This window comes from Gamsiella multidivaricata (genome assembly GCF_025024155.1).
Source record: "Gamsiella multidivaricata strain RSA 2152 chromosome Unknown BC939scaffold_24, whole genome shotgun sequence".
In the NCBI taxonomy this organism is placed as follows: Eukaryota; Fungi; Mortierellomycota; class Mortierellomycetes; order Mortierellales; family Mortierellaceae; genus Gamsiella; species Gamsiella multidivaricata.
Genome location: NW_026251732.1, coordinates 106175 through 131557, shown reverse-complemented (window position 1 = coordinate 131557; position 25383 = coordinate 106175). Strand labels below are relative to the sequence as shown.

General features: G+C 49.2%; 10 protein-coding genes across 10 annotated transcripts; 6 read left to right on the top strand and 4 right to left on the bottom strand.

Moving 5' to 3' along the window:
• Positions 1–409: 409 nt before the first annotated feature.
• Positions 410–2233, top strand: BC939DRAFT_476103 (uncharacterized protein; the record flags this gene model as incomplete). The annotated part of the gene is made up of 1 exon (XM_051558563.1): positions 410–2233. One exon carries the CDS (start codon positions 410–412, stop codon positions 2231–2233), a length of 1824 nt encoding a protein of 607 aa, XP_051413377.1.
• A 173-nt stretch (positions 2234–2406) lies between these two features.
• BC939DRAFT_122224 (uncharacterized protein) lies at positions 2407–3968 on the top strand. Its single transcript, XM_051550001.1, has 5 exons — positions 2407–2918; positions 3025–3170; positions 3328–3381; positions 3484–3699; positions 3791–3968. The coding sequence occupies exons 1-5, from the start codon at positions 2579–2581 to the stop codon at positions 3890–3892; spliced, it is 858 nt and encodes a 285-aa protein (XP_051413376.1). The 5' UTR covers positions 2407–2578; the 3' UTR covers positions 3893–3968.
• A 33-nt stretch (positions 3969–4001) lies between these two features.
• BC939DRAFT_447945 (TLC domain-containing protein) lies at positions 4002–6523 on the bottom strand. The gene is made up of 3 exons (XM_051555167.1): positions 5148–6523; positions 4979–5022; positions 4002–4878 (listed from the first exon to the last, which is right to left on the bottom strand). The coding sequence occupies exons 1-3, from the start codon at positions 6190–6192 to the stop codon at positions 4159–4161; spliced, it is 1809 nt and encodes a 602-aa protein (XP_051413375.1). The 5' UTR covers positions 6193–6523; the 3' UTR covers positions 4002–4158.
• Positions 6524–7882: 1359 nt separating this feature from the next.
• BC939DRAFT_502104 (phosphomevalonate kinase) lies at positions 7883–9792 on the bottom strand (the record flags this gene model as incomplete). Its single annotated transcript, XM_051560250.1, has 5 exons — positions 7883–8100; positions 8189–9053; positions 9153–9315; positions 9416–9655; positions 9773–9792. 5 exons carry the CDS (start codon positions 9790–9792, stop codon positions 7883–7885), a joined length of 1506 nt encoding a protein of 501 aa, XP_051413374.1.
• A 188-nt stretch (positions 9793–9980) lies between these two features.
• Positions 9981–10573, bottom strand: BC939DRAFT_447939 (uncharacterized protein). Its single transcript, XM_051555166.1, has one exon. The coding sequence runs from the start codon at positions 10519–10521 to the stop codon at positions 10006–10008; it is 516 nt and encodes a 171-aa protein (XP_051413373.1). The 5' UTR covers positions 10522–10573; the 3' UTR covers positions 9981–10005.
• A 282-nt stretch (positions 10574–10855) lies between these two features.
• Positions 10856–12613, top strand: BC939DRAFT_476099 (uncharacterized protein; the record flags this gene model as incomplete). Its single annotated transcript, XM_051558562.1, has 1 exon — positions 10856–12613. One exon carries the CDS (start codon positions 10856–10858, stop codon positions 12611–12613), a length of 1758 nt encoding a protein of 585 aa, XP_051413372.1.
• A 910-nt stretch (positions 12614–13523) lies between these two features.
• BC939DRAFT_502102 (uncharacterized protein) lies at positions 13524–15589 on the top strand (the record flags this gene model as incomplete). Its single annotated transcript, XM_051560249.1, has 3 exons — positions 13524–13946; positions 14199–14420; positions 15005–15589. 3 exons carry the CDS (start codon positions 13524–13526, stop codon positions 15587–15589), a joined length of 1230 nt encoding a protein of 409 aa, XP_051413371.1.
• Positions 15590–17647: 2058 nt separating this feature from the next.
• Positions 17648–18334, top strand: BC939DRAFT_447931 (uncharacterized protein). Its single transcript, XM_051555165.1, has 2 exons — positions 17648–17666; positions 17764–18334. The coding sequence occupies exon 2, from the start codon at positions 18004–18006 to the stop codon at positions 18220–18222; it is 219 nt and encodes a 72-aa protein (XP_051413370.1). The 5' UTR covers positions 17648–17666; positions 17764–18003; the 3' UTR covers positions 18223–18334.
• Positions 18335–19380: 1046 nt separating this feature from the next.
• Positions 19381–21349, bottom strand: BC939DRAFT_476096 (uncharacterized protein; the record flags this gene model as incomplete). Its single annotated transcript, XM_051558561.1, has 3 exons — positions 19381–19411; positions 19785–19912; positions 20375–21349. 3 exons carry the CDS (start codon positions 21347–21349, stop codon positions 19381–19383), a joined length of 1134 nt encoding a protein of 377 aa, XP_051413369.1.
• A 2947-nt stretch (positions 21350–24296) lies between these two features.
• Positions 24297–25161, top strand: BC939DRAFT_121997 (uncharacterized protein). Its single transcript, XM_051550000.1, has one exon. The coding sequence runs from the start codon at positions 24407–24409 to the stop codon at positions 25088–25090; it is 684 nt and encodes a 227-aa protein (XP_051413368.1). The 5' UTR covers positions 24297–24406; the 3' UTR covers positions 25091–25161.
• Positions 25162–25383: the final 222 nt, after the last annotated feature.

The window sequence follows — 25383 nt, the reverse complement described above, 5'->3', positions numbered from 1 at the left end:
TACGCTGTGGCCCTATTCCTCCGGCAAAGTGCACAAACTAGGGAACAGGCTGGGTTTGTTGTGGCTGTGGTGGGCAGGTTGCCGAGGTAGACGGACATGTATGGAGTCTTCTTCGGCAAGCAAAGGTACTTCGGCTGTGTATACGACCAATTTTGTTGGTTCTGTTTGGCAACCTTATTTTTCCTTTTTCCTGCCGTGGACATTCGGTGGGTCGCCACGTTTGAATCCAAGCGCTGCCATTCATTCCTTCCTATATACAACAGCCTCACTAGACGTTCCTCTTTTTTTTTTTTTTTTTTTTTTTTCTTTTCTACTCCTTCCTCCTCACCTCCTCACCCTCACGCCTTTTCGATCCAACTCGGTTTTATTCCTTACCTCTTAATAGACACTCATTTCATACCTTGCACAAATGGATTCTCTTCCGGTCGAAACCTTCCAGCTTGTCTGTTCCTTCTGCAGCCTTCATGTCCTCGCCAGCCTCCGCCTCATCTCCAAAGGCTTTCGCGACTGTGTCGATGGTTCCTTAACATCCCGCAGAGCGCACGCTATGCCTGCAGGATCCATCACCCCTCGAGGAAAGCATGACCTCACAGCCTGCTATGTCCGCATCACCCTCAACCGTCAGCATGACCCTCTCACAGTAGTGTTCAATCGATACGATATTCGACATAATTACCTGGAGTTTATTCAACAGTCTGAACCTGCTGCGGTCGACGGCGACGGGCGGCCAGGAGGTGGACCATCTCCGAGGTCCGCGACACTGGGACCGGATGGTGGCCCAATATATGAGTGGAGTGAGTATACGTTGGGGAATCTGGACCTGAATATCTGGGAGGAGCAGCGACTACAACAGGCCGCGTCGGCTTCTTCATCGGGGACGCCGAGTGGCCAGGGCACCACGGCGACCGAGACAGTGGGTGGAGGTAGGGGTCGTAGGTCGAGTATTACACAGGCTGGTGTGATTCAAAGCACAGAGTATCAGATTCAACAGGAGCTAGCCAGGCCTGGACCCATCACGCCTCTATCCCAGATGCAACCCGTCCGCAACGTCTTTTCTTCTGCGCTTGGTACGTCTTCTCTGTTTTCGACAATGGCAGTGGGAAGCACTACAACGCCTCAGGAGGGGTCACAACCAGGCGAAAGTTACATGGCGCAGTTCACTCGCAGGGTACTGGGACTGACTGGGACAACGGGACCACAGAATGCACGAACGGGAATGGGGATGACGGCCGCAGCCCTCGCAGAGGAGGCACGTCAGTTGGTGCATACGGTCGGGCATGTAGTCATGGCGTCGAAGAAGCAGTACAAGTTCATGTTATCTAAGGGTGTTCATTATATTGGGGATCAGGACTTTATTATGAAGTACACGATGGTGTCAGACCAGGAGAACGAGAACCCGTACCAGCTGCGCATGAAGGTCGATTATATTCGCGTGTCATGGAAGTTTGTGACCTCGGGTTTACCGCTGCCGATCAAGCCAAGGCAAGTGGGTGCGGTTGCGACTAGAAGGATGGAGGAGGATCCGATTGCACTGGAGGATCCGTTTCCACAGGAGAGAATTGGACGGATTTATGCCGAGCGGTTCAATAGATTGGCGAGTGAGGTTAGGAGGCGGGGTGTCAGTCGGCATCTCCGGGGCGAGCTAGCGATGAACGGATTCGATGTTTCGGTGCTCCCTCGGGACTTTATCTCAGTGAATCTTCGTGCAGGGCCGGTTCTGGAGTGGATTACTCGGACGGATTGCAAGGATCACGATACAAAGGATGGAGAACTGAGACGAACAGGGGTTCTGTTGAAGGAGCAGCGTCTTGAGGGTGCCAATAGGGTCGTAGGTGAAACTGACGACAATGACTGCTCGGATATGGAATGGGAAGACTTGGCGCCAGGGTCCAAAGCAGACAAAGAAAAAGGCAAGGCGGCTGCTGCGGCTGAGAAGGGGCCGGACACTATGGTCGAAGCAGACGAGGCGGAGGATGAGGCAGCACTGGAGCAGCTGCTGGGGCTCCTGAAGCAAAACATGGGGCTCCTAAACGCACGCAATATTTTGGAGGAAATGCTGGCGCACGAGGGCTTCTCCCGAGAGCTGATCTGGAAGTATGGGATTGTGCGACGAGAGCTGATGGGGCCTGTGCCTGAGATTACGCAGGCGAGGCTGTTGCTGAAGAAGGTCACGGACAGCGAGGCCGCGAGCCAGGACTCCACCGCCATCCCACTGTTCCCGACAGCCCTTTGAAGCCAAATACAAACAAGATCTTTTACCCCACATGCATCACGTGCGTTGACTGATGGCGTCATTTGTTAGGCGCGGAGATGAATACAAAAAAGGAGCACAGAGAAGTCTTTGTGCACACCGGTTTGCCTTGACCTTGCTAACTTCCTCTTCCTTTTGCCATTACTCATCAACCTCATCGCAAACGCCCTCTACCTCATCTCGATCCAGTCATCATATTCAGCAGCAGTTTGTGTTTTTATTTTTTACGTTCCAGACCTTCCACCTCACAACTATATCGGGCTCGGCCTAGATTTTCTCATTTTTGTTTCTCCGCACTTTTGCAGCATCGCCTCCTCGTTTCTCACTATGGCCACTACCACCCCCGAGGCGCCTTCCTCCTCCTCTGCGACTGTGGCAGCTAAGGGCTCGGAAGCGTCGATGAACGGGTCCTATACAGCACTGACTCATGAACCAGAGAACGAGAGCGAGAACGACCTGGAGCATATCTTTACAGTCGCGGCACGCTCACTACAGGACTGTGCGGAGCTACTCCAGTCTTTGAAGGCTGCTGTCGCCGAGGAGGAACATCAGGAGCAGGAGAAGCGACATCAGCAAAAGGCGGGCGTCAATGGGAATCACGCGAACGGGCATCATACGAACGGGCATCATACCACAGAGGATTCTGTGGATCGAGGTGTAAATGAAAGTAAGTGCGCATGGGTACAATAAAGAGAAAAAGAGGGGGGGGATGGTGGCGACCTTATTGTGGAGAGCGCCTCGACTCTAATGCTTTGATCTTGAACGGTACTTAGGTACTCACGCGACCACGGGGGTATGTAGACGTTCGGAGATGTACACTAAGCCATCAAAGCTGGCATGTCAGGGCACGATTGGGAAACATGTTCGGCATCTTCATGATCATTATCGACTGCTCTTATCGACCTATCCGCCCAACAAGGTAAAAAGCAGGGGGTTTCGTTTGTTATGTGTCCATGATGGACAGATGACGCAGAGAAGGGGCTTTCCTTGAATCGAAGGACGCGCATGAAACTGGTTTTGGTTATAGCCTGATGTGCAACTGCTAATGGGTTCTTGCATCTTTTTTTTTAACTTAGGGTCTATCATCAAAGGACAAATGGTCTGTGGATTACGACGCCAGGTCACGAGAGGTAACGCAGTGAAGACTCCTATTACTGGACACCTTCGGCTATTCACAAGGCACTATCGAAGAATCCTTTACCTTCCATCTAATTCTTGGAAAACAAACATAGGTCCCGATGGAGACAGATATGGACTATGCGATCAAGGAGCTTTCAAGACTCCAACATGTTCTAGAAGAATGTCGTCGCGGCAATTCACCGTCAGAGGGGACACCAACGGACCTCTCCAAAGCCTTGACCCTTCATGCGACGATCGACCCTGCCCACCCGCCCGTCAAATTTCAGACCACCTTTGGTCGCGAGCTCTGGTTCTGCAGTCTACATGCGGTTAGTTTAAATGGATTTTTGTTGTCTAGGCTGTACGGCTCAACCATTGCACGAAATGCTGATCTCGCTCGTTTTTGTGTAACATCGTTAGGTGCACCACTTTGCGATGATAAAGGTCATCTGCGGTGAGATGGGTATGCCTGTCACCGAAAACTTTGGCTTAGCGCCGTCCACCATCAAGCACAGACACTGAATGGAGTACTTGTTTTTTTTTTTTTCTTTCATTTTGACATTGAAAGAGTGCAATAAAAAAAAGGATCATCCAACGGACCGTTCGCAGTGTGGATATTGATGGTGATGTTGGGACACGGAAAAAGATGAAAGATGCGCACCAGACTCAAATTCAGTGCAGCCACAATAAGGGTGTTATGAACATGACAGATGAATAGAGAGATATCAAGATGGAGGTAAATTGTTATTAAATAGGTATGTTACAAGTGCTTTTTCACTAAAAGTTCATCAGGCGAGGGCAGGGGTTCCGTTGGCGGCGAGAGAGACATTTTCCAATAGTGCTGGCTCACTCCTCAGTTTCTCCACCTCGCCCACCTTGACCTCCTCCTCATCTTCATCTTCGCTCCTGACGTCCTCGCTATTCCCGCCCTTGAGGACCTTTATAACCACACGGATGATCATCGCCAGCCAGAACAGCAGAACCATGTAAAGCGAACACAGTAGGAACTGAAATCCTTGTAAGATCTTGGGCGTGAAATACATTCCTTTGGTAGGGTCCCAACCCATGGCCGCGTATTTGGGAGCCTCGGCAAAAGTGGACCAAATAATGACGCCGTAATAGTAGTGGCGCGAGAGGATCCAAGTGAACACAAAGAAGACGAATCCGACGTCAGCGAGTTGATCCTTGTGCATATATTTGAGCATCTTGCAGGCTGCGAGGATGATATCAGAAAAGTCCATGGCGCAGAGGACAGCATGGCCGACAGAGGTAAGGTTACAGGAGTAGGAGAAGCCGATAAGAAGACAGGTAATGATGTGGTGGATCATGAACTCGAGAAAGTCTTTCCGACGCTTTTCGATTCCAAGGATGGCGAGTAAGAGCTGTTGGATCCAAAAAGCGAATTGGATGAGGTAGTACCACTTCATGGTTGCGTCCAGGTGCGTCTTGGGGTAATCGCGCCAGTAGTAGGTCGTGTCGGACCAATAGGCAGAGTGGTAAAGCAGATACTGTTCATTTGAAAGGAGATCAGCTTGGGTCGTGCTGCAGTTGCATGTACATACATTGCGAGAGATACAACGAAAAAACTGTATGCGTGCATGCACTTACAATGCCGAAGGTCCACATACAGCCGTCGTAGAGCACCAACCATCCTAAAATTAAGATAGTATAGAAGGTGAGTGAGCATAAAGTCTATTCTTAACCAGGGGACATCTCCATCCATTCCTACATGTGGGTACCCAGAAAAGATCAACAAGCCATCGACGAAGCGCCGTACCTTGTTCTGCAAATCGAAGTAATTTGCCCTCGCGTGCATGCTGCTCCTTCTTTTGCTGGATACTCTCCGTCCTATTGGCATCACCCGATCCTTGAACCGTTTTTGTGTTTATTCCTGTTGCTGATGGCGACGCGGGCTCACCAGGCTTCCTTGTTGCCGATCCTGCTTTTGCAGTTGATGAAACTGTAGCTTCACTACCCTTCCCAATTTTCTTCGTTTTGAGCTCACCAACTCCGAAGGACCGACCCAAGGGGATGAAGACATAGCTCATGGCCGCCTCACGAATGGCAGTCCAGATCATGACCCAGACCATAACCATGTATAGATCGTTCCATCCCTTACTATAAAGTACTTGCTTCGCTCCCGTCACCTCATCGACCACGATCTCTTGGTACTGCAGTCCCATTGCCAAAGACGACCAAGACTCGTTAGGGCTGTAGACACCAGCCTTGGATCCATCCCATTTCTTGACGATAGCAGGTCCGCCTGAGGAAGCCCTAGTCCAAGATTGAGGGAGGTTTTGCCAGATCGGGGGAGGGACGATCGCCGAGAGACTTCCGATCCAGTCGATAGAGTGGCCTTTGCGCGCTTCCTCCAAAAGAACTAGGGCGTGGGCTGCAAAGATGGCGAGGATCACGGAGCAGGAGAGAACGAGCTGGTGCTGGATCAGAAAAGAGGGCCAGCTCTGTCTGGCAGGACGGTGGACATGGATCTGAGCATTATCCGCGCTGTATTTGAGGACCTGCTGATCCGCAACCGCGAGACGTCGGGCACCCTCGGGAGGTGAGGGGGAGCGACCCTTAGTAGGGTCGTGGTGATGATGCCGCCGGTGATCATAGTGGTGAGGTTTGCCAGTCTGGTGGTCGATGCTGGCTCTGCGGCGGGAAGAGTTGGATCTGGCCTTGCCAAAGAGACGCGAAGTTTCGCTAGTGTTGGCGCTGGCAGTGGTAGTCACTGTGTTGGTGGTGTTGGAGGCCATGAAGACAGAGGCAGAGGAGTCAAGGACAGGTGAGGGGACAATGCCGCAGCTGATGGGGTCCTTCATATGCGGTTCTGATATGGAGCTGTCAAAGACGGTGTGGGGGTATGTGGCTGCGAGAGCGCCGCCTTTTCTGCGATCGATTTGTCAGAATGCGTGAGGACTCGACCGATCGATTTGGCCCTGGTGTGCCGAGGCAGTAAGCTGGGCGAGGGGAAGAAGAGCGGGGATGGCGAGCAGTGTGGAGAGTTCGAAGGAGCGGTTGATGGAGACGGGGAGGGGAGAGACAGAACGAAAGAAAGAAGCGGTTAAAAGAAGTGACGAGAAAGAGGGAAGAGGAGGGTGAGACGGGTTTTTTTCTGTTCGGTCTCTGTACCTTCCTGGAGATAAAATAAAATAAAATAAAATAAAAATGACGGTTTTGCCACTAATTCGCACGCAGCAAGCGCATCCCGCTCTTTCCTCCCCTCCTGCCTCTTATGCCATTGACTGATGCTGGATGCTGCCAGCCGTCCTCTTCCCCCTCTGGCGCTTCTTGCTCCTTTTCTTCTGGCTGACGAACTCGTCCCTGGTTCGTGGGGAATATGTTGTGAGGGCACGGTGCAGAGGTATGTGCCGGGGGACGATCGGAAAATAAAAGCCCGTGTTGATGCTTTGATTTCGATTACAGCGGATATTCCTTTTTTCCTTCCGACCGCCTGTTGTCCGCGTCCTCGTTTGTTTGCCGTTTGTTTGTGATCTCAGCCCCGGCCATGCCATGCCATGCCATGCCACGCTACATCTGTCGCCCATAACGTATTCAACAGCTCGCTTCAGAATAAAGATTTGCCGAAAACGAATCTGATATCCCGAGAAAAAAGAGAACTGTCCGCTGGTCCATTGCCCAATGTCTAATGTCCTATGTCATATCCACGATGCTCATCTGTCCCTCCCCTGGTAATCGCTGTGGCCGTGTGCGTTTGTGAAAAGAGACGGACTGGTCGCAGTGAGAACGAACCTTGAGATAAGACGTTATGCTGCGTTGTCTCTGGGAGCAAGTGCTGCTATCTGAGGTGTCTTGTCTGTCGTTTTTGCTCCTCTAGTCGTGGTATCCCTGATCCTTCGAGAAGTGAGGGCCCTCTCCTGCGTTTGTCAAAGGTGAATGAGCGGCTGGGGAAGAAAGAGGATAAAGAAAGGAAGGAGGAATGGAAAAAAGAAGAAAGAGAAAAACATAAAAGAATGAAAGAACGGCGTTTTGAATTCATCCGGGGTCTGATCGTGGTGAACAATGCATGTATATCCATTCCCATCTTGCTGGAGATGTGTACGCCCTTTTTTCTTTTTTGTTCATTCAGCGGTATTTGTCAGTGCGCAGAACGTAGTCTCTCGGCTGGCAACAGCCAGCTGCCATCAAGAACTGCAGTTATGCGCAGTGTTTGTTGTGTTGTTGCAGGTGCAGTGTGGGGGCGGAGAAAGCGTTTACTACCCAAACAATGCGATTAACTAAACCATGCCAGCCATTGTCGGTTGCTTTGGGGGACAAGGTTCAGCACTTTTGTTTTGGTGTGACGTACACTGCGCGCTGCGCTGTTGACAGAGTTTGTCATCATCGCCTGCCCATTGGCTTGCTTGCGAAAGAAACACGGCGGCACAACGACCCTTTTCTTTCGTCCATTTATCACCCTTTCTTGCTGTAAGTCGTGTACCAGCAATGAGAAAGGATTAATTGTAAGGGATATCTTTATTACAAGATCAAGTACGGCGGTTTTCTTAAGAATTAAAGCTGAAGAAGACGCTGGACCACGGTACTTTGATTGCGGATCGGCTTGTTGTTGCCATGGTCCTGGCTCAGTTCCAGCAGCAGACCACCCTCTGCAGACTCCTTGCAAAGCAATGGACCCACGCTCATCTCCTTAAAGTTCGACCACACAGACTCGACGCCCTTCCTAGACTCTTCTGACAACACAATGCAAAAGATCGCGTCGAATCCACCAGCTAGACAACGAATAACACACAGACAGAAAGTTAGTAATACTGCTAATGAAGCAGGTTTGAGGACTAGCTCTCCTGGAACACTACTTACCCCCTGGAACACCGGCCATGAGAACACCAGGTACTTGCAAGCAGGTGTCTAGAAGACGTGTCTGTTCCTCCGGTTCTACAGGAACTTTCGACAGCCGACTCATCTCCCTCAAATAGTTGCGAACTGTCGAGAATTCAGCATGAATCTGAACCAAAAGCGCGACGGTGGCATCCTTGTCGTCCAGCGTGGGCCATTCTGAGGCAGGAATCGCGCTGACTTTTTGAATTGCAACATCGTATTCATGAGGATGTGCCTTGGCAGTCTGGTCAAGTCTCTTGAGCAGCTCCACTACATTGTCATTTGCTGCGCCTAGCTTAGTCCACAGAGCATTGGCCTCCTCCGATTTTGTCTTGTGCCACTTGAGCACGTTCGAAACAAGGGTGGGCGTATGGCTTCCTGCATCAATGTCTGCCAACATGAGATGGAGCCTTGGGGCCAGCCTGAATGGAATCACAGTATTATCCCATGCTGTCTGCTCTGGATCCAGGACCTTTAAGAGAGCAGGGATATTGTCCTTGGCGCCTTGGTTCATCACATCCTGCAAGATCTTGGGGCTGAATCGGCGGTAGGTATGACTTCCCCAAACAGCGGATGAAACATCGAATCCGCTTCCGACTTTTCCTTGAGCTAAACAGTGCACAAACTGGGCGACATTATGGAGCAACTGTGTACTGGTTGAGGAGGGGCCGTTTTTGAGGTCGCAGGCTTCAAAATGGATGAAAATGGCGGATACAAGCGAGGTGATCAGAGCGGCGGAGGAGCCGAGTCCGGTCTTGTGTACTTTGCTGAGCGTGGTGTGGGTTGATGAAAAGAGGGGGATCTGTTGTAATGATTCCGTGTTCAATACCAGTCCTCTTGCATCAAGCTATTAAATGCAAATACAATGCATATTGTAAATATCAAGAAGGTGATGGTGACCTGGAGAGGCGATCCGTGTTGAAAACCATTGCAGGGTGGTTAATACCTCTTTCCGTTGAGAGTAGAAGTCGTTGTCTCCTGCAATGACGACTTCCAGTCCGCTCTCTAGCTTTTGGGCAATCTTTTCAGTGGGGAGCAATTGGCCCAGGATGGCCAACGAATACACCAGAGCTAATTCTACAAACGTGTTCTTCGACTCGTCTTCTTCACTATATGCGTGGGAAACAAGGCGGTAAGGGTACAGCATCAGAGAATACAGCTAGTTGTCTCCATTGAGCCCAGTTGTATGTCTACGAGGCAGAATAGTACCTTGCAGTAAGCTGCGCATCCGTGCCGTTGAATGAGGTGCAATAATTCCATGTCGCGTTATCGAATTGTGGAGATCGAACCGTGATCTTGTAGGGTGCAGTGGGCGAGGCACGCGCATGGTTGCTGGATCGAACCAGGGTATAAAATCGAGCGTCTGTAGCAATGACTAGGCCTGAGAATGCGCGATCGAGGACGAGGTAACCGCCTGCGATAAGGACTTTACCCGGTGCGGATACGATTCTAGGGCAGGGAAAAAATAGGGGATTATGTTAAAATATCCAGCTGAAAACAAAATCCACTTGTTGTTTTTCCTTGTTCCAGCTAGCTGTGCTATTTAGGCCCTTGTCCTTGACATACGTGGTGTTGTTGGTCGACATCGTTGGTGACGAGAGATGATGGAGCGGAGGATGATGGAGACTCCCCCCTTTGAAGGGTTCCGCCCAAGTGGGGCGATCGTAAGGGTTACAGCCGCGGTCCTTAAGCACTGTGACCGTAGAAATGTGCGTTCTTTGCCAAAACAAAGCATAAAAGAAATCCTGGGAAACGATTTTTTCACCCAACCCTTCCCTTCCTTTCATATCCCTTCACCTTCATCCCTGTCGTCGTCGTCGTTTTGTGCCGAATAAGTAGCAAAAGGTATGCGCGTGTATCATCAATGGATTCAATTCATATTCCACAATCCTTCGTGCCCTCCCTCCAACACAACCCACTTTTAAGTCAGAGCATCTGTTGCCTTTCCTTCTTGTTCGCAAGTCGGAACTCAAGTTGGTCGCTTGCTCGTTACAAATGTGGAAAATCAAATTCCTGCCGCCTGCTCTGTGTCTTGTTTTAAGACGCTTGCGAATGTTGTAGGATAGCGTTTCATGAGAGTTGAAGATCTCGCCAACCCCAGATCGAGGGAGAATCAGTTCTCTTTTCTTTCTGTCATAAGCGGCGGATTTTCTTAGTGTTTGAAACAAATATCCCTTCCTTTTCTTTATGATTTCGATCTTTGATTTTAAATGAAGGATTCGAATCGAAAATGGAAATCTAACTGAATCATTTTCATTTGCGATGCATTCTGTTAGGTTTGAACGCTTTGGATCCGATCGGAAGAATAGAGACATTGGAATGCAAACTCGAAATAAAGAACATCGGAACAGTGTACATCATCGCTTTTATTGGACATAGACAATGAGCATTTGGATCTTGTAGTACATTGCTGCTATGTATTATAGCATTAACGTATTAAACAACAACTACAGCCCTGGAAACCAGCTTCATTAGAAGTGCTCCGTGAAGAGCGTTTAAGGTCTTCGTGCGCGTGATAATGACACAAGGGCAATTGGCAATTGAGGTGCGTGTCGGGGGTAAACCATCTCCATTACACAAGATAACGTTGGTACGGATTCACCTCCGAGGCAGCACAGATCGCTCGCCCCTCATCCCTCATCCTTCTCCATGTTCATGTCCACCAAGCAGTTCTTCAGTCTGCCTGAGCTTATGGCTCTTCTGGCCCCATACTTGTCCCTACATGATGTTTCTCAGCTCAGGCAAACAAATTACCTTCTCTACGAGACCTACACGCCACAACTCTACCGATTCTTGCCCCTCCTGGAGGAGGATCGCTTCGTGCAACTGTGGCACAACAGCAAGAACGCCCGAGCCCTGGTTCAAAACGCGTACCATGTCCGACAACTGGAGGCCAAGGCTGCGTTTCTGGGCGTGCTCTATCCCAGAAATCGAGACGAGGCCAACGGATCGGATTGCTCAACTTCACAGCCAGAGACGAAACTTCCCACGATTCAATTCGTCCGGCTGACGCGTCTCCACTGCTCAATGGACTACGAACGGACTTATCCGCGATCATACCTCACGCAGGCCCATCTTCCGCCGCTCTGGCTCGCGGCTGCAAATCCAGCCTTGACGCATCTCTGTATCTCGGGTCTGAATTTGATGGACGATGATACGATTCTCAGGGATTTGAGGAGAACTCTGGGACAGCTTTCGCGGCTCACGCACCTTCGACTCACGACAGGGAGACAGCATGACCGTACTACATTACGGACCTTTTTTTCAGTCTTTTGCAGTCTTCCACCGGCGATCGAATGTTTGCAGTTCAAGTATTCGATGGTCCGAATGGAGGGAATGGAGGCTGCATGGACTTTAAGGCAGGGGCCGCTGGAGAACTTGAAGGAACTGCATATGCCAACGTTTCATCCTGGATACGGAGCACAGCTCATATGTGCGGTTCTGGAGATATGCCCGGCCTTGGAACGATGGGACGTACCGCATTTGTCAGCAGCCGGGATCGATACTGTCGCAAGCACCCTACAGCGATGTTGTCCATTACTCCGGCATTTATCGGTTCATGACTCATGGGCACAGGAGAACATTGTTATGATCATGGATACGATGAGGCAGCAGTATCTGAGGACATGCAGTATCAAGGACTACTTTGAAGGACCTGATAATAGGATGACAGTTGCCTTGCAGAAACATTCGACAGCGTTGACAAGGATTCGGTTTTCAGGAACGCAGGTGTTCAGGAGCGACTCCATTCATGCGATTCTGAGTACGTGCGACGCACTAGAACATCTTGTAATCACTGGATTGCACCCATGGAAGGTGGCTATCTCGTTGGAGGATGCAATGACATCACACTGGGTTTGCGAGCGGATCCAACATCTGAGCATCGCTGTTAAAATGGGCCACACCAGAAAGGACGATGAATATGTGCGTGGAGGCACAGGAGACTTATTGGAGGAGGAACAGTACTGGAAGGGCGTTGAGGCATTTTATACAAAGATCGGATGTTTGACCAACCTGAGAGTACTTGATTTGAAGCTCGGCATCAACGTTGAAGGCGACTATGGGACTGTTCAGCGCTGGGCCTATCGTTATCAGGATGTCTCTCTTCCTCGGCTCCTGGCCTTGGAGGATTTGAAGGAGGGAAAACGAGGATATATGTCTTGTCTGGCTGGGCTAAAGGAGTTAAGGGAGCTGCGAGGGTCGGTCTATGCAAACACAATAGAGGCAAAGGCAGCGCTGGGTCAGAGAGAGATGGAGTGGATTGTGCAGCACTGGCCCAAGATCGAGCTGGTCGAGTTCATGTCGCCGGGCCATGAGAAGAATGCTGATCAGGAGATACCAGAGCACCTGGAGTGGTTACAGCAGCAGCGACCACGCATGCGGCTCAGCCTTCCGAAAGTCCAATGACCTAGTGCCTCTTAGCATTGCACCTAGACGAAATGAATAATATCATATATCGCGTGAACTTGTGGATACATCGATGGAAACAGCCAGTGAGAGGCGTATGTCAACGAGGGACGTCCAGAAGCTTTAGGAAGACCGAAGGATGGAATGACTGCTTACATCACACCGGGAGGCATTGAGTGCAGGTTGCCGACGCGAGTCTGTATATCATCTTGTCATTTGTCGATGTGTGCTTCCTCGTTACTCTGCCCAGCAATCCGCTGCTTCAGGCACAGGCAAGCCACTGGTGGGCAGATTGGTGGTAATCCCACCGAGAAAGACGTCGATGGTTTCAGGAATAAGCTTCAGGGATGCCCGCTGTGTTCATATGACCCAAGCGTTGCATTGAGGTAGACTACATGCATATCCCTCTAGCTTCAATCGCATTCTCATCAGATATACCATGCCCGACTCTGTCTTTGACGTCCCAGAGACCTGCCTCCTCATCGCCAAGTGCTTGCCCTAGGCCGACCTTGCGAGGGCTTATTGTGTCAGCCGCAGTTGGCTCGCTCCCTTCGCAGGAGAGCTGTTGCGCTCTCTCGAGTTATCGGACCAAGACTGTCTCGCCTTTCTCAGATCACTCCCGTGACGCTTAACACGTTGCCCAAACTCGGCAAGAGCAAGATAGGTTTCAAGCATTGCTGAGAAGCTACACCATTTTTCATACGTGTAGTCGTGCTCTTTTTCTGCCATTCTCCATTTAACACCCGCTCGAACACGCTATCAATCCTTACAAAACAAAAAAACTGCGCTTGAGGAGTGGTCCTTGCAATCAGAGAATGGCAAATATATATCGGTCAACACCATGGTACCATCGGTATGAGGACCTGTTCAATCCGCACATTCCCGTCAAATCACTCTTATCTTCATTTCAATGCCCCCCAATGATTCCATCATTGGCTCTCGCTTCACCGACGCTCAGCTAGGAGCCATGGTCGAGTGGACTGAAGATTATAACAACCACCGCCTGCTCTTCGACCACGGTCAGACTAAGTGCGTAACAAATCAGATGGCGTTCACCAAAATGGCGGACGACTTGAGGCCGAGATTTATCAGCGAGCCTTTGCTTCAAGGAGGCTTCGACCCGGAGAAAATTTCATGGGTTTCGGTCCGGAAGCGGTGGAAAACGATGGTCGATAAGCGTCGCAAAAATCAACCAGGCAAGAGGTCAACTGGCGATGATGTGCACAGCGATATCCAGACTCTTCGCGAAAAGAGGCAAGAGAGAATCCATTGGACAACATCCTCGCTAAGACGCCGACGTTCACGAAGTTGGTGGTCTTCCTTCAATGGCGAGGTACACAGCACTTCGTGATTGTTTATACTCACTCTGACTTATTCCATATTCCTATAAATCTTTTCTCTATTGCTTTTAAGCAGGAATAAGGGCAAGGACAAGGCTGTCCCTGCTCGCCGTACTCCTACCCTCCTACCCCTCCTTCTCATTTGCGCGCTTCAGATGAAAAGTGGGAGGAAGTGCGGGCGTTGGTGAGAGACGAAGAGGAGGAACAGATAGCTGGTCTCTCGACAAGTTATTCGTAATGAACAGTATTTGGAATTGCCAGACATAGACGACAAGCCTGCCTCACTTCCATCATCCCCTCGCGTTACTGTCTCATTTCGTGCCGTTGCTCAGGCGCGCTCAGGCCAGCGTATTGATCAACATCGCAGCCAATCGGGCCCGGGCACCGACCCTGTGAGCGACGACACCTGCGTGACACCTACTTCTGACCGCTCGTCTCTGGCCAAGGCGCTGGCGGACGTGAGCACGGTGAGATCGGTCCAGGAAAAGAGATACTGTGAGGGTTTAGAAGCCGATGGGGCGCTTAGGACTCCCGCTCCCGATCAACAAGCAAAGAGAGAAGAGGCACATATGAGGATGCATGATGCTTCTATGGGGGAGCAGAGGGTGTCGAGATGCATGTAGACCGAGATCATGGCCAGACGATTTTTTGATTCTTTGAGTAGCTCTCTCCTCTCTTTCTTAACCTTTGCCTACGCCCTGTACTCTCCTCTCATCCCATCACAAGGCATCCATGAGCGCAACAATAGTAAATAGGATCTCGACTGTGGCTATCTCCTCGCGAGGAAGAACCAAACGCCTTTCAGACACCAGATTATTGAATAGTAACACACCGACATCAAAATCCAAACAAGCAGCGAACCCCATCTCGAACAGTAATCGCACGAACAACAGCAGCGCAGGTTGTTCTTTATCGCTGAATAAAAGTAACATACAGCTACTGCAGGAATAGCAACAAGAGCAGGTACCTTTCTGTGCTTCATCCCGCGCGTTTGAGAGGTGAATGTTATGAAGCATTGCCACTAAATCCAATACGTACTACTAAACATCAGGAAACAATCTTGGATCAAGGTCGGCGACATTCACTCGTCCAATCAGACACTTCGTCGAAGGTGACCCCCTACAACATTGATCGTCTGGGATTCATCGTTACCAAAGACGGCTCAAGCGAGACGGTGGCGCTCTTTGATATGGCAGAGCGATTCGTAGGAGTAGAAACAACTGAAGTACGCCCTGGCAAGAGGAAGGCGGACGAGAATTCGACCGAAAGCCCCACGTCTGTGACCAGTTCCGATGACGACTCTGAAAGAGCTTCCAAGCGACCTCGCCAGCCAAAGTTTACCACCAGTACGGAAGCTATGCTTGTAGGCTGTATGTTGGTCAAGGAAACACGGAAACTGGCAGAGGCCAGGAATGAGCAGCTGCGCCTGATGGCTATGTCGCAGATAATCGAAGCTCAACTTAAACGTATGCCACCAGTCACCAACCAGGACACGCCTCAAGCTCATCCCATTATTACTACTGCAACCAAAAGTGACATCAAAACCACGCTATCGTCCAAAGCTTCACAAAGACCTCAACGAAGATCTTCGCGTGTCGCCTCACTTCACAAGAAGCATGCAATAAAGTCAAGGTAGGGTTTATTCCTCGAGGAACGCGATCCGCAATAAGCTCTCTGGTCATGACTTCTCGGAAGCGCCCTCCAGCCAATTGGTGATAAGTCTCTTCTAATGGATCAACCCCACATGGTGATTCGTCAAGTTCAAGGCTATACAGCTTTGGGCACAACGACATTCTTTGCTAGATCAAGAAGTTGGCGCAAAGCTGAATCCAGTTCAAGGCTTTCTTGATGTCGGCATGATATGTTTGGGTCCGAATACGAACAGGCGAATCTCGCAATTGAGCATTCCAATACAGTGCTCAATACACGCTTGAACATGAGCAATGCAGGTGTTGAGGTCGCGCTGGTCTTTAGTGAGACTATTATCCTTGAACGGGGGTACTGTAACGGTCGAGATTGGGTAGGCTGAGTCGGCAATGAGGTACTTCCCAGGAATGAAATACTCATCTGAACGATTCCAAAGGCCGAGCTTGCAGAATACATGGTGGTCATGACACCGACCTTCAATTGAGACATAATGACTATCGTTAGTCGTATCACTGTTGTCAATGCATCTAAGCCTGTTGGCGAATACTACTTACCTGAGTATCCGAGGAAGAATTAGAGAAATTTACGGTCATCGTCGCACACCATTTGAGTGTTGGCCATTGTGACCAAAGAAAAAATCGCCAAAGTGCGCCGGACGTTGTTCTAGAGGGACCGTCGCTCTATCCACAAAGTCAACACAGCCCTCGAAGTTCCTTTGTGCCATCTTGGCTGAATGTGCGCGCCGTTGCGCTGGAGTGGGCCAGGCCAGAAATCGTTCCTACGGAATTGTGGCAGGATCCCTCGCTTCTATTCCAGGATTCTCCTAGCCGCGTCAATCCCATACCATTGCCATAGTGCTAAGCCGGTCGAGTGTGATGGCCAGTTGGACTGCAACCTCTTCTTGCTTCCTATAGCTGTTATTCTTAAAGGCGGCATGCTCAAAAACCATACGCAAAAGCTTCAAGAAGCTGGAGCCCGACATCCGCAAGAATGCTCTGCACTGCCGCCCGCTGAATCCCTCCAACTTTTTTTTTTTTTTGAGCCAGGAACTTTATTGTGGTCTAGGCGGTGAATAATACTGAAAAGCCATGTATATGGAGTCTATGTCAGGTGTATGAGGATTTTTTTTTTTAGCGGAGTTGGTGCTGTGCTACTATCCGAAGCGCGTTGGTGCGCATAGGTCGCGCCACACCAGCACTGTTGATAGGGCTATCATTCAACACAAAAGCATAATGCATATCCCACACGGCTCTGGCCCCGCATGCCACCAACTGAGGCAGGTTAATGAAGCGGCGGAACTCTTGCTGGATGGTGGTGCGTGGCAGAGACAGCTCAAGTATTGAACAGAGGTCCTCGTCGGTACAAGCAGGCTGTCTAGTGAAGGTTGACAGGTATGATGTCCATGCGACGCGTTTCGGTGGGCAAAGGAAGACCATATGGCGTTTGCTCCCTCCAACTACATGGTCACATCACGTCTCTCGACATTGTACGTAAGGGGCCAGTCAATATATCAGCGCTTGAAAGAGAGCGCCAGCTCGGCTAGTAAGTTGTTCGCTATATAATAGTGGTGATGGAACGCAAGAGAGCCAGGATCAACGCCGTTTGAGAGGGCTATATAGTTCTCTACCTTAGATCATATCGACGACTGGGGATAGTGGAGGCTATGAAAAGTCCCGCTTGCGAGTGAACTTGCCATTCCTTCTCGTACTTAAGTCGTACCATGGCTGCAAGAGAAACGGGGTATATCAGAAAAATAACATCCAAGTTTCTGTAAAAGCAAGGTCCTGTAGCCGGAAACGGGCCTTGGAGTGGCCCCGTTTCCCCAATATGGAAGGTGTCTGGACTGCCTTGAAAGGAAAATGTAGCGAAAACGGGACGTACCATTCAAATTTGCCCGTTTGGATGGCTCGTTTGCCTCGTTTTGATTCTCATAAGCTACACGTATGGAGGTTGCGTACGTCCCACATTTAGAAATTCAGGGCAAACGAAACGTGCCGTTCAGAATTGCACGTTTTCCGCTTTTGGAATTCAGGTCAAACGGTCCGTCATCAATCCATCAATCCAAGGTAAACCATTCTACTGTCATGCCTCGGATTTCGAATGCCAAGAACACATCAAGGACCTGGAGATATGGTTGGCTTACGCTATTATAAATGGGGACAGGACATTGGAGGAAGATATTATTACTCTACTTCACTTGATTTTGGATTCGCGAGATCTTGGTAGAGGGGAATATCTGCTGCGCGATGATTGCTTCTACTCCACCATGTTCCCCAACCTTCGGGACGATCAGTTTCGAGCTCGGTTCAGGACAATCCGACAGGGGCTGGCAGCAGCTATAGCACTGATAGAGGATCATCCTGTATTCCTCAACAACTCAAACCACCAGCAAATGCATCCTGGATGGCAACTTGCTATCGCCCTCCATCGTTTTGGAATTATGGAAGCAGAACCAGAGTGAACGAACTGGCAAAGGACTTCGGCATAGGGCAGGGAATTGGTTCATTGTACACAAGCCGAGTGATCACAGCATTGGTATCACTTACACCACAGTGGATAAGATGGCCGGACGAAGAGCGCAAGGAGGAACTAGGCTATGTAATGCGCAAGGAGGTTTCCTGATTGTATTGGATCCATTGATGGGACTACCATTCCTCTTTCTGAGAAGCCAACCCTTCACGGCGACCATTTCCTTGACCGGAAGAAAAGGTGCTGTATTGATGCTATGCAGGCTCATGATTACAAGGGATTTCAATGCTCATATGTTTTTATTTATTTGAGGTAAATATTCCATCAATATGCAGGTTGTTTGTGATGTCGATGGCCAGATTTTTCGATGCATGCTGGGCGCCCTGGCTCCACTCCAGACTCGTCTGTTCACAAACTCATGGAACTGTACAAGCATCCTGAACTATACTTCTCCCCAGGGCGTCATTTGAGTGAACATTATTAAGGGTTAAAATGAGTTGACCGGTCAACTCACCCATAAAGAACGACTCTGATTATATTTTGATGGCCTTTAACCCGGGCGAATACTAGGAATCAGCTCATGCGCACATGACTTGCCCAGTTAGACGCTCTGCACATGGCACAATTGGTACATATCGCGCCTTGCCTGCCTGCCGCAAAGTCTTCCATTCGTACCCTGTGTTCTGCTCAAGCGACGAATGTTGTTGCAAATATCGATCATTGAGAAGCAATTTTTTTTGTGATCTCCCAAGAGTCAACCCAGAAGCGAATTCCTTACTCTCCATCAAGAACTAATCGGGTCCATTCCAGACTCAACTGACCACTTATTTACCTCAGATGCATATTTGGATTCCCGACCGTATCTTGAGCCTCATTATAGCATCAATATTGTGAGCCTGTCAACAAATCCTACAGCTGTGGCCGGTCTCAGGATCAACTCTCTAGGATCGTATATCACATCCGACTTGGAAGGCGAGTATTGTATCAGAGGACAAGGTCACTGCTGTATTTGTGTCAAAGTGAGAGGGCTCACAATGTTGAGAAATTTCTAGGGTATAGTTTGTGGGCAAGATCACTGCTGTGCTTATGTTTGTGGACAAGATCACTGCTGTGTTTGTGCCAAAGTGAGGGGTCTCACAATGTTGACTCGGCGTTGAGTGGAAGAGAGAGAAAGAAGTAGAGAGAACAAGTCGAAGTGCGTAAGGAAAAAGAGAACAGATGAAAGGCATGGCCGCTTAACAAGAAAAAAGGTCGAGATGAAGAAATTGATAATGATTGTCATCTCCCATAAAGCGACCCCCCGCAATATTCTTACTTGTAGGTCAACTTGAAGTTGCATGGGCTACATTACACACTCTTAAGCTCACTGTGTAATGGCAACGGACACCTTCTTTTGCATCGCAATGAATAGAGTTGGACGCCTCTTTTTTGCATCGCACTGAGTGGAGTTCGATGCCTCTTTTTTGCATCGCATTGATGCCACATTCTTGAAGAAGGGGGCCATCTGACATATTTGTCACATTATCTGTTATAGAGTACATATGACGGCTGGTTGGAGCCATTGGCCCTGAATTGGTTTATTCTGCTTTGATAAAGTTCTCTGGTCAATATACCACAGGGCATACGCAGATCACTAGGATAGTTGCCGCGGGTATTGTCTCCGAAGTAGGTCAACCGAGGCATAGGACTTGTCCTCCGCCCAGCTGTCGTCTTACCACGATGCAATGTTGGGGCCCGGACGCCTCGAAGGGCATACGGCTGCACTATTGTATGCAGATCGAAGCGGAGTGCTGCCAGAACCACGGCCAGGAAGAAGCTTAAACACGAGCAAGACAATACCAATCTGATAAGAGTTACGTGTCATAGGAGCAACAGTGCGAAGAGGTATTTATTTGAAGAAAAGATGCGCTGGAGAAAAACCAGCTCGCGGGAGCTGTCATGAAAGTAAAGAGTGAGCAGGTATGATGTGCGTTCACACTGGTCGCAGTTGGCGTGAAGGCGGGTAAAATAGTATGTACTGGTCTCGTCGACGTAAACCCACTACTGCCTCGCAGATGGCGGCAGTATGTTGCGGCGTGCAGTTTACGCACATCCCCATTCCACACCACGCGCACCCCTCCACCAAACAAAGGCACTGGAAACACATAGGCACATCGCATACCTGGCAGCATGCCACTTTGACGCCGGAATATGTAGAGAAATTGTGCCCAGCCGTAGCGCAGGCACCACATCGTGAGCACTGATACCGCTTAACACAGTCGGATCAACACACATGGGCATGCGTAGCAAATCTACAGTGCGTTACATCACAGTTCTTGCATGTAGGGAGGCAGTATTCATCACACCAGCCCAGTCTTGCTGAAAGTTGCCCGGAACGGAATCTATATTTGGTAGGGCTAGCGCACACATGGCAAGGACGAGGTATCCCCTGTTCATACATCTTGCTGGCCACGAGATCGTACTGTCTGCCTGGCGCTATCTCCTGATAGATGTGCACACGGCTGCTGGATGGCGATATGCCTTGCCTGTGAACCATCCACATGGCGATCTGAGTGCGCTTAGTGTATAGCAATATGTCCACATGTGGATTGCTGGACTCAAAGTCACGCAGCGCTTCGAGAAGAGCTCTGATGTCGATGTTGTAGCAAGAGTGGAGAGTGATCGTGGTGATGTCGTGCTCGATTAGTCGCATAACGCCTTCCGTGGCGATATTGGTACCGCTTGCATTCAATGCTATGTATCGCTGGAAGATGCGAATGGTGCTGTCCGACAGTGCGCAGATATCGAGCCTATCCCTGACAGCAGACGGAAGCTCGCTCAGATCAGCCGTCGAGGCACCGGTCATATTCATGACAGCGTTTCTTGCCCGTTTGGATACCGCCGTTACTTTTACTGCACTGGCCACATTCAAATAGCCCATGAGCATACATTGGATCTCGAATAGCAATGTGTTTATAGTGCAAATTGAGTGTACGAGCGGATGAACGAAGGACCAGAGGAGCAGAACGGAGGAAAGGATGATCAGGGCGCCAGAAGAACGAAGCGCAGAAGGACCTGAAGACCAGAAGGACCTGAAGACCAGACGATCAGAAGAACGGAAGACAGAATGAACAGAGGACAGGACGGATGATGGAATAATTAAGAAGAGGCTGTGTATGTCAAGACTCGAGACGGAGTGGGCGAAAAAGGCAATGGTGGAAAGACGACCAAGTGAGGTAAATAAAGCAGTGACCGAGGATCGCGATGGAGAGGCGGGGCAATCCAGGCGTGTTGCGCACATTGGGCTAACCGGACTGATTTAGCCAATACAAAAAATAGGTACATAGGGAAGGAGGGACAAGAGCTAGCAATATGAAGTGCAGTCATCCATGAGATCATGGAAACAACTTGATAATGAGTATAAAGCAGAATTGCGTGTTGCTGTGGCGGAACGATTGCAGAATGACCACGAGCAAGAAAGAGAGAGAAAGAGAGAGAGCAGACAACGCGCACCTTGATGCATTCCTTGCTCGCGAACAATCAATGAACAGAAAAACTGCGATTCAATGTACCTCCCACGCTGATGAGCTGAAGCTCGCTGATAATTCAACAAGGCTTCTAAAGGTCACGACGGCGGAAGCGAGGAACAGGATTATGGACAGAAGGATGAGGAAGAGAAAGGTAGGGAATGGAGAAAGATACAAATCAACGAATAAACAAATGGGGGCAACATGCTCTTATACTAGGAAATGATGACTTTGGACGCGCGCTTCCATGAAATTATCCAGAGGACTCCATATGTGTAATCTTCTTTTATTATAGATTGCTCGAAACCTCCATAAAATAAACTAAAATGAACTTTTGATCTCGGTCGGAGTCCTACTGGACCTGCATCTTCTTTTCGTTCGCGCGGAACACTCATTCGCACCTAAAGCAGTAGACTATCACGTATGTCCTCTTCGCCTTCCTCTACCCCTAACGCCCTTGCAACCCTTATCCAATGCGATGATTTCAAATCGATTATGCGATCCACGCTTCATGAGGTCCTGGATTCAGCGATCCTTGACCAGGATCCTCCAGAGCGGGATGAGCAGATCGCTCCCCCAGTCGTCACTGAGCTGTACACACCGTCAGAGAGAGTGAACGCGAGCGCTGCCCTGGGATATGGCCGACTGATCCCATGCCTTCTTTCGCAGAACTGCCTCGAACGACGACTGGAATAACGGGTTACGCCATTATGACGCGGTCGGAATAAAAGGGTCGTCAGGATCAGGATCTGGATCAAGGTAAGTCAATAGTCATGAATCAAGATCAAGAGTAAGTTGACAAGACTTACGGGTCATAGGGGCTGGAGTGTGCGGGAGGCAGAGGAAGCAGGTGAGTGTGTTTATGAAGAATGTTTATTCGGGTGGGAGGACTGAGGAACTACTCTTGGAGGACACACTCCAGCTTATATAGAAAAATAAAGATAAAAAAGGATGTGTCTAGATCTCTTCAAGGCATGTAAGATATCTAGCTCGCTATAAAGTATTGAGTACCAGCGTTGGTACTTAATTATCGATAAAGAGACGTTAGGTTCCTAGGAATAGTCATGATTTCTAAACGAGCGCGTAGGAGACGCGTCGGTAGGGAATAACCTTCAGAAGAGAAAGCATAAAGGAAATGGGCGAATGGGAACCGATAGAGAGAGCAACCGTGCCAAGGTTTGGTCACGAGAGCAGCCACACTTTTACAGTACACACATAAAAGCTGTCCCAATTAGAAACCCTAAAATGCAATATCTGACCCCTGCACCCAAAGTACTCGAGCTCATCCCCGTTGAGGATGATTTCGATTACGAAATTCTTCACACACCGGAGGAATGAATGCGATACCTTACCATCGTGCGCATGAACGGACTTCTTGAAGTATTCAAATATAAGCAGAAGGAGACACAGCATGACTGGTATGAAATCTTGGAAGCGCGCGAAACGGTGGCCACCAACTATGAGACGCGTACGCCTGCAACAAACCCCATTTGGAGGGATGCTACCGCGCTCGTTACTATGTGCTTTGAGAACAACTTCCCAAACAAACCACTGCCGAGGATTCATCTGAATGGACCGCTCCCCTCAGGAGTGTATTAAAATAGATGATGAGAGCAGTGCTGGAGACACAAAGTACTAAATATCTAGCCGCTTGTTTCGATTGTGATTACTGAGCTAGTGCGATATCAATAGAGACAAATACTGCACAACTTTCTAACCTATCCACACAAATACCCTCGCATGAAATAAAGAGATTCGTATTCGCATTGCTTCGTACAACCTGAATCACCAACCGTTACACGTTCCTAGCTGAAACAAAACGCGTCGCCTTCTAGGGTCATTTGAATTCCGTTCATTCACGACCAACTGGTATGCAGCAGCTGCAGCTGGCAGTATTTTCTGGACACTTACAAAGTAGCATGGAATTAGTACACGATGCCGCAGGAATACATCTTATGTCACTACAAAACGTTTAATGCCGCAGGAAAACAGTCGATACCACAGGAAAATATTCATAGAATCGGCATAAAGGCATTTATGCATTAAAAGAGTAGGTGTGGTTCCTCCACCAAAAACTATTCGAGCTGGGATTGCATACCTTTGGCTCAAAGGAACAGCAACAACGCCCGCCTTACCAAGGTCTATTAGACTATACATACTCAAACTCGTTGTAGTGGCGCCCTAATGGCTTCTTTTCGACGGCTTTCGTCCCTTGAGTCATCTCTCTATTTCTGGACTAATAATGCGCAATCACGGTAATACCAAAGAGGTTTAACCACTATAAAGGCATGATCCCCACAACACCTTCTCTTAGCTCACTACCACTTCCACACCTCAAATTTCGTTCGCATGCCATCCCAACGTTCAATAGAAACAGCGCCAGAGCAACTACAGCAGAGACTTGCTATACTACGTATAAACCGATTAGCTCAGTTACTCGATCAGGATTCTATGCTGACTAATGCCGAAGCTCAAGGACCGCATGAGTTGGTCACCGTGCACCGTGAAAGAGGCACTACAGTGGATCACTTTATCTGGAAGGATGCCCTTGCCCATGACAACGAGTGCGTCAAACCCCACTTTCCTCAGGAAGTGCTTCCAAGCCTTTGACAGACTGGACGGACATTGAGCAATCAATTTTCCAATATGGTTGGCTTGTGTACCAGCTATATGCGCTGTGGAGAAACGGGGAACCATGGCTCTACTTCTTTTAATAAAGATAGAGAAATGCGTAAGATGCGCTGTCGAGGTGCCAGATGGCTTCGTGATAGCTACTGGGACACCTTCCTACTTTTCTATGACTTTGATCCCCCCTCTCTTCAACTGTGGCAATGGCATTCAGCAGTATCTACAACCTCGGAAATATAAATGATCCCTTTACCACAGATGCAAGACATCCACCTCGCTTTCTTTCCATATCTTCTCGCCAATCCCGCATTTTTGTAACAACCATGGGAATGCTTTTCACTGGTACCTATGACTATGCCGGTGACTCCGCCAGCGACATCGCCAGTGACTCCGCCAGCGACATCGCCAGTGACTCCGCCAGCGACATCGCCAGTGACTCCGCCAGCGACATCGCCAGTGATTCTGCCAGCTACTCTACCAATGAATCCACCATTAACTCCATCAATAACTCTACCAACGGAACCATTAATGACTCTGCCGACGAATTTGAGGACAACCTAGCCAAGTCGAGTGAGTCGGATTACTCCATGGATTCCGAAGGGCATGCTGCCTTCACCTACGGCGACACTCAAGTGAATTTGACCGACGCACAGAAGAAAAGGCTTGTATCCTTGCGCGCCCCAAGAATGGCTGAATTGCTTCTTCTACATCCGGAGTTTCCTCAAGATGTCCAGAAATTTATTGAGTGCCTGACTTCAGATATAGTGCTGCAACAGATCGACGATACCCCAGCAACTAGCGGTATTTGGCACCAGTTCCTGATCGAGATCGAAGAGGTCTTCGTGGATTTTTTCTCAGGCGAAGAGATGCCGCAGCTCGATGATTAACAAAACAAAGAACACGACAGCTTTCATGTTTGCCGCCTTGCCATTAATAATAAAATTTGCCGAATCTGCACCTCGCAGTGCATTCTTTAATGCACCCTATTTCTCCGTTATGTTCCAAAAAAATAATAATCAGACGCATGTCTTCGTTCACAGCTGAATGGACATGCGCTGGGTATCTTTGCACCAGTGAAACAGTCGTGGTTCTTCCAGTTAAAACAGCATATTCACTTTCCACACCGACCTTAAAATTGACCATTGTGGATTTACACTTTTAATGTGAAGACATGAAGAAC

Coding starts and splice junctions, on each gene's coding strand:
- BC939DRAFT_447931 (XM_051555165.1), top strand. CDS start 18,004: ATGGCAACTTGCTATCGCCCTCCATCGTTTTGGAATTATGGAAGCAGA.
- BC939DRAFT_447945 (XM_051555167.1), bottom strand. CDS start 6,192: ATGAAGGACCCCATCAGCTGCGGCATTGTCCCCTCACCTGTCCTTGAC. Junction 5,023..5,147: donor ACTTCGATTTGCAGAACAAG/GTACGGCGCTTC, acceptor TCTTAATTTTAG/GATGGTTGGTGCTCTACGAC. Junction 4,879..4,978: donor GTATGTGGACCTTCGGCATT/GTAAGTGCATGC, acceptor TCAAATGAACAG/TATCTGCTTTACCACTCTGC.
- BC939DRAFT_121997 (XM_051550000.1), top strand. CDS start 24,407: ATGGCATTCAGCAGTATCTACAACCTCGGAAATATAAATGATCCCTTT.
- BC939DRAFT_447939 (XM_051555166.1), bottom strand. CDS start 10,521: ATGTCTCTATTCTTCCGATCGGATCCAAAGCGTTCAAACCTAACAGAA.
- BC939DRAFT_122224 (XM_051550001.1), top strand. CDS start 2,579: ATGGCCACTACCACCCCCGAGGCGCCTTCCTCCTCCTCTGCGACTGTG. Junction 3,382..3,483: donor ACGACGCCAGGTCACGAGAG/GTAACGCAGTGA, acceptor AAACAAACATAG/GTCCCGATGGAGACAGATAT. Junction 3,700..3,790: donor GGTTCTGCAGTCTACATGCG/GTTAGTTTAAAT, acceptor TAACATCGTTAG/GTGCACCACTTTGCGATGAT.